The 7,523-nt window shown below is 43.4% G+C and overlaps 1 protein-coding gene across 1 annotated transcript; it reads left to right on the top strand.

The window, feature by feature from the left end:
- Positions 1-1,034: 1,034 nt before the first annotated feature.
- Positions 1,035-2,035, top strand: LOC127757358 (F-box protein SKIP23-like). Its single transcript, XM_052282862.1, has 2 exons — positions 1,035-1,270; positions 1,432-2,035. Exons 1-2 carry the CDS (start codon positions 1,035-1,037, stop codon positions 2,033-2,035), a joined length of 840 nt encoding a protein of 279 aa, XP_052138822.1.
- Positions 2,036-7,523: the final 5,488 nt, after the last annotated feature.

Genomic DNA, 7,523 nt, shown 5'->3' with positions numbered 1-7,523 from the left:
TGCTCGCTACCATGGAGCTTGTTCTTGGTCACGGCCCTCAAGCTCTCTCCTTTATCAGCTGGTGTGATGTTAATGGTGATTAATGCCACGTCAACACATCGATGTGGCGTAACACATCAGATTTTGGACTACGATGGTACATTTAATTAGCAAGTTTAGGAGGACTAAATATGCTGAAATCCCTAAATTTAAAGACCATCCAAGCATTTTACTTTTTTATATATTGCACATTGCTATCTAGTAGTAGGATAAAAGATTGGTATGGTCTTTATGTGTCAAGTCCGCCATTCCGTCTCTCAAACGACTAAATTGGGATAGCAAATTAACTTTTGTGTTAAAAAGATGAGCTTACATGTCAAATGGTTTGGACGTCTAAACCTAATTTAGCTTTGATTGGGGTACAACCCTCCCCAGAATTGTTGAGCAATGCCTTTCGCTGAAAAATTAAACTTACAAATTATGCATAGTACGTAGCGCTATACTGCTATATATATATATATATGCACATATGACGTACATTATAACAAAATCATGAAATTCACCATTTAAACCAGGATGTAATTAAGGGTGTAATGTGGACTTATCCCTTAGAGAAAACAGAATACTCCTATTTATTTTCCATTCAACACGAAACGTTATCTGCTAGTAGTTGACTCCCGGCCCATTGCGGCCTTTCCGGGATTTGACTCATGCATGCAACATCGTTCTTGCGATTTTCCAATTAAGTTACCTCGATCATCATCGATCAGCACCATCACGAAGTGCTACCATCTTTTGAGAAAACTTGTAGGATAGTACTAATAATTTTGTAGGAGAGCAAACTTGTTTGCTGCACGTACGTCCAATCCGTATATGCAACACACTGCTGCAAAACCCACACAGATTCATCGACCGAGTTCGAAACAGATTTGTCTTTCATCTTTAATTAAGATCACCTTTTCTAGCTATTAAGAGAAATTAAGCCCAAAGCTAAGTTTCAATTTTTCATCTCCTTTCCCTTGTGTTAATTAGCCGCGTCTTCCTCTCGTGCCACCATGGGGCTCTGTTTCAGCGGAAGCAGCAGTTCGCCATCGCCGCCGCCGCCGCAGCCGCAGCTGGAGCCACCACCAGGCTGGTCGGACCTCCCGGCGGACCTCGCCGGCCAGATCGTCTTCTCGCTGCCGTTCCACCACGACCGCCTCAGCTTCGCCACCGTCTGCAGCCAGTGGCGCCTCGGCGCGCTCCAGCAGCGCCCGCTGCTGCCGCCAGCGCTGCCATGTCTGCTCACCAGGTTTTTAAATCTCCCGCTAAACTGCCGCTATCTCCCGCTATAACTGTTTGAGAAGGGTTCTAGCTATTTGCTCTCATGTACAATTTAGCCGCTATAGCTCTATTTAGCCCGTTATAACTGCCGCTATAACTGTTTGAGAAGCTAACCACTAAATGCCTTAGCCCGCTATTTAAAACATTACTGCTCACCCTGACGCACCCGCGCGCCCACCATAGCCTCGCCGACGACGGCGTGGCGTGCCGGATCCCCATGTCTAACGACGCGCTCTGGTGCGTCTCTTCCCACGACGACGGGTGGCTGATGCACATGGACGTGTTCAAGCCCTGCATCATGGCATGCGATAATCGTCACTTCCTCAAGAACTCCTTCTCCAACGTGACCATCGACATCCCCTGCCGCTTTGATCGGCCCATCAACGCCTTCGTCGTTGACAACCGTTACAGCACGTGGCCCGAGAGGTTCACCTTGCACAAGATCATCGTGTGCTCGCCGGACCTCGTCGTCGCCGCCTCCCGCCTTATCGATAAAAACATCGTCTCTTTCAGGCTGGGCATTGACACATCATGGTCAGTTCTTCCATATGATGACGATGATGGTGATCACAAGAGAATGTACGAGGACATCGCCTTGTACCGCGGCAAGCTCTACGCCCTCACCAGCAACGGGGATCTTCTTGTCCATGAGATCAGAGATAACAACACATTGTCTCGTGCTGAGCTTGTGATTAGGGGCGCCGCAGCAGAGCCTCCATTGTCGCATCTTTAATGGCAATATAGCATCGATGACATAGTACGCCAGTACCGTGTTATTTCATGCAAGTACCTTGTTATTTCATGCAGTGGCACTCTGTTGATGTTCAGGTGTACTATTTCTCCCATGTTGGGCACTTCAGCAAATGTGGACGATTATGAAATCAAGTTCAAGGTGTTTGAGGCGGATTTGGAGGGTGGCCAGTGGTTAGAGGTGAAAAGCTTGGATGGTCAGGTCATCTTCCTCAGCAAAGCTTGCTCTAAGGCGATCCACTATTTTGATCACGGCGACCCGAGATTCGGAGGAAATTGCATCTTCTTTTTGGGAGGTGATTTGACCAGGCAGTGGGGTGATATCCATACCAGAATTACCAACAGCTATGTGTATCAGCAAAAGGAAGGGATTCCCATGTATGGTGTGTATGACTTCAGAACCAGCAAAATTAGCCTAAGTACCCTAGGGCAACACATATTTTCATCAATGGTACAATGGTTTTTTCCACGCATGTAAGAACTTATACACACATGCATATGCTATTAAAACAATATTATCTAGCTAGCTAGTTTTAATTGTGTCCCCTGTTTCTAAGACTCTTCAAGGTTTCCTTAATTTGATTGTATAGAAATGTACGGATTTGGTTGTTTTCAAGTGATATGATTGTTTTCCAGAGTCCACTATACCTGATTTCTCCACCATGTGTCCACTGAAATTGTCCAGTGAACGGTTCGTATTTTCCAATCCTATTCAAACTACAAACAACGCACGCGTGAAAATAACTTTTTAAGGATAGGATGGGTTAGATGCCAACCCGGCCGATAGGCAACCCGGCCAACCACTATCAATCTCACCCTGAACCAACCAAATCAGGATAGGCAAGCCAGCCAACCACTACCAATCTCTACCTGGTCGGAACTATTCCCAGCAGTCCAACACATATATAGTGTGATTGCTCCTCGTTTGATCAGCACTTGGGGGCCACTGTCAGTATATAAAATATGGCATACCCACACAATGGTGGAAAATGCCAAATACTCATATAGAATACATATAGTTCTACTAGAAGGTGTTATAAAAGTTAGTTGATATAGCGGAACGACAACTAACTCTCTCGATCACTTCAGTCATTGATCACCCAAGACATGCCAGATGACGGCACATGAACACACAATATTTGTTAACGAAGTTCAGACGAAGCCTACATCTCCGGGGCTCTGATTATGGGCGCTCCTTCCCGACCAATATATTTTCTAGTCGCTACGAGTCCATGGCTTCGCCGCCATCATCTCTCTGCGTGTCAACGCTACATTGTAGTCTCACATTGGGCCTGCTTCAACACATGCCCAATCTTTAAGAGAGGTCACATTGGGCCTGCTCCACCATATGCCCAATCGGAGCCTCAACTTTAGATCCTTGGCCTACACAACCCAAAAGACTAGTCTAGGCTCTGATACCACTTGTTACTGCGCAGCCCGGCCCACCAATCGTGGCTACCCAGGTCACATTGGCCCTGCTCTACCATAGGCCCAACTGGAGCCACAACTTTAGGTCCTAGGTCTACACAACCCAAAAGACTAGTTTGATGGGTGAGGGTTGCCCCCACCTTTTAAGTCGTACTCCCCCATCATTAATTACCGATGTGGGACTAAACGCAATAACAGGATTACCCAAATGAGGATATTATCCTGAATTGATAAGGAATATGACACCCACTCCACCAGGATCATGCAGACCCAATTAGACTCAACTAGTACTATACAAAAGTATTAATATCTCTATGGGTACTCCACCGGTGGATCTACTATTGTTTCACCAAAGTTAATGACACCAACGACACTAGGTAAGATTACGATGTCCGACTAAACCGATGTGTTCCTCAGCATATCGTTGGTGGTGACCCCACCAACTTGAACTTGTTGACCCTAGTACGCTAAACTAACACCTATCATGACTTCATGAGCTAAATGCTCAAACAAACTAGCCTTGTTATAAGGCCATGCCCAACGCGTAGTCTCAAGCCTGTGGTTCTAGCCTATAACTTGGCTCGAATGCCATGGTGGAGGTTTGGGAGGGGCTACATTTGTGTCAGAGTTACCTGCAGGAGCCATAGTGGTTTGAGGAAAAAAGGAGGAAAATTGTGGTCTAGTTAGCAGCCATCCAAAGAGAAAGTGGGAGAGAGAATGTGCCTCGTCATCGTTAGCTACCACCACCATCAACCGATGTTGACCTCGACGACCACGCCAGAGCAGGAGAGGAGAGTGAGGGCGCCACTGTAAGCAAATCCGCCCGAAGCTCGCCACCCGATCTATGCCTGTTGCAAGGAGCTTGTTGGTCGCGCCGCCACTGGGAGCTCGTCCTCCCGCCGCCTTGGCACGGTCTCCCGACGAAAAGGGGAGGAAAGGAGGCCCGCCACCTCAATTTGGTCGATAGGGTGGGAAGGCTTGCGAGCGCGATGGCCGGGAAAAGGAAGATGGGAGAAGCATAGGTGGGGAGAGGGGAGAGGCCGGGAGCTCTTGGATAGGGGAAGAAGAGAATGAGATGGTGCTCAGACGGGGAAGAGATGTGGCATCGCGTTTAGTGTGGGAGAGAGGCGAATCGGTGAGAGAGATGGGGGATGGGGTGGATGGAAAAATATTAGTGAGTGGTTGACAGGTGGGTCATTAGGAGGTAAAGTACATGAGTATTTTTTTTGGTTGCCATAGGGGCCCAAAACATAAAAGTTTCATCGGATTTGATAATAATAAATATTTCAAGCGTTGACATACAAGTAACCAGGAATCAAAATACAAAAACAGTTGGGGGTGGCTAACGATAAAAACGGTCGGAAACGATCGAAAAACAACCTCAACCATTTCCATAACCATATTTTTCTCGGAAACAAAATCGAAAACGGTAAAGTCGAAAACGAAAACGATATCGGAAAACCGGAAATGGAACAATATGGATGGAAACATGTCGGTACAGATCGGAAACCGGTAACAAATACGAAAACATTAAACTATAAAAACGTATATTTAACTTTACATAAGTATGTTATATGTATAAATAAATTCAAGCTTATACAATTATACTATATAAATTATAAGTTAACTCCATTTTAGCCATGCACTCAAGTTAGGGATTTAATGGAAGAGTCAATCAATCTCTAAATTGTGGGTCAAGTAGAGACATGCCCTAAAAATATCAGCATATTTAGAAATACGGTAATCACCATATTATAAGAAACTGTAATTTCCACAAGAATACGGTAAATACATAAACAATCGGTATAACAGCAAAACCATTTCCGTTTTTGTTTCCATATTTTTCACCATTTTCATTTTTGTTTTGGTCTATTACTATTTTCATATGGCTCGGCCGATAGAAAGTCAGAAACGAACGTCAATTGGCTAGAAATTACCATTACCGTTTTCACCCCTAGTGTGGCCTCCATTGTGGAAGGTGTGGCCTATATTTGGTTTCAGCCCATATAGCCCACATGAGACCACTACGATCATGTGGCCTCCAACCTCCATGGACCATGCTCTAAGTACTTGGCACATTTCCAAAAGCTTTGTTATGGTGTTGTCACCCGCCATCGTCCCAGTGCCCATTGACATATTTGATTAGTTAACAAATTAGCTATTTTAGCTATGCAGTAGTTTATCTATGCAATTATACTAGTAATTCCGCCATGTAGGTTATACTCCCTTCGTGATCATCTCCTGTCGTCCAGGTTTGTAGCCGGCCAGAAGTTGATTCATTTTGTGGCAGGGGAGTAAAAACAACTTTGCCGTGTTGCTTTTGTGGGCAAAATAATTAAGTGTGATTAACCCTATTTTTATATGGCTTTGGACCATAAATTATTGCTGAATATTATAGTTTATAGTCCAAATTAAAGTGGTTCAAACATTTATGTTTCCTCACTGAAACAATCCACTCGGGGCTCTAGCTGGAAAATAAATAAATTTCAAGATATTTAGCCCAAAAAATTCTTGCAATTAGAGCCCTACAGAATACCAGGTCAAAATAGGGTTCACATCGTCTGCCGTTCAGGCTGACGGCAAACATTGCCGTTGCCTTCATCCATGCCACACATCCTTCTATCAACAGTTGCATGCAGTGGTCCCACCATTGTGATTAATTAGGGACTACTAATAAGAAGAATCACTTATTTCTCTTCCAAAAAAAAAAATCAGCAAATAGAATCTCGGCGGTAAAGTGCGCGAGAACAAAAGCAGAGCAGAGGGAAGCTCCTGCTTTTTGGCTCCAAGAATATGGATCGACTGACAGAACAAAAGTAGAGCATAGCACAACAGAGCAAAATACTACATCAAAACAAGCTTCTGTACTAAGAAGCTATCCAAACACTTGAACAATAGTATATGTCTTATAAAATATTTAAGTATTCATTTGACAAAAACAGCATTGCCGCCTACTACTATGTCCCATATAGAGTATTTTTCATCCAAAAACTAGCAGTGAAATGAAGCTACTGATGAAATCCTTCAGAATATAACTCATATCCATCTGAATCACCCTGCAAATTTATAAACTGATATAAGTTAAAAAATTGGAATTTATCAAATCTTAAAAAACAAAAGTCAGGGTTAGCATACCGCCAGTAGCTGGGTATAGCTACCCAAAAATTCAAAATCCTGGTGAGATTCTTTTGTACTATTCTCCAATATGTCCTTTTCTAATGGCTCAGGATGTGCTACTTCATTCCCATTCTTAGCCTGTCAGTGGACCATGGTTACCTAAATTGTGATTTACAACAGAATAACTAATGAACGTTTAATTTCATTTATTTTTTCTTTTTAGCATACTACATACCTTAGGCTTTTATTTCTTTTTTTATGTAGCTTGTCAACCCAATTCTTCTTTCGCTTCGATGTGCTACACCGGGTCTCTTTTTTCTTTAGGCCAATAGCTTGGGAGACATTTTCAGGTATCTCAAACTCTGTCTCTAAATTCGACTGAATATTTGTATTCACTTCTACCATTTGTTCCACTTGCTGTCCAAGGGTTTGAAGACCATTATCAACAAACGCAAAGCACTCTTCAAAATCTGCAGCCTGAGACGCCAAACTGATAAATTTGTGTGAAAGAAACTTATATCGACGTGAAGCGTCTAGTTTAGGATTTTCTAGGACATGTCTTCCAGATATATCATGGACAACCCCATGACGCGCCTCTCGTGTCCATCTCTTGAGAACATAATGATCTGGTAATTGCTTAATATTCATCACATCAAGAATCTTCAATGCATGGCTGCAAAGTATTCCTACCCTCTCAAACTGTCGACAATCACATGACACCATACTCTCTTGATGATTTCCAACAACCATATACTCTTCTTCAATTGTACAATCATCATCTAGAGATCTTATCCCAACAATATATGCCCTGCCCTCATCTAATACTTTTGTATAAGCTGTCATCAATCTTTCATATTCTTTCTGAAAGGCCTAAAAAATCTGCGGGGTGTAGAGCTTACTTGTTTGCAATAGCATAGGAATTCTCA

Source organism: Oryza glaberrima, chromosome 12, assembly GCF_000147395.1.
Source record: "Oryza glaberrima chromosome 12, OglaRS2, whole genome shotgun sequence".
Taxonomy (NCBI): Eukaryota; Viridiplantae; Streptophyta; class Magnoliopsida; order Poales; family Poaceae; genus Oryza; species Oryza glaberrima.
Note: the sequence above shows the minus strand (reverse complement) of the source record. Positions and strands in the feature narration are given on the sequence as shown.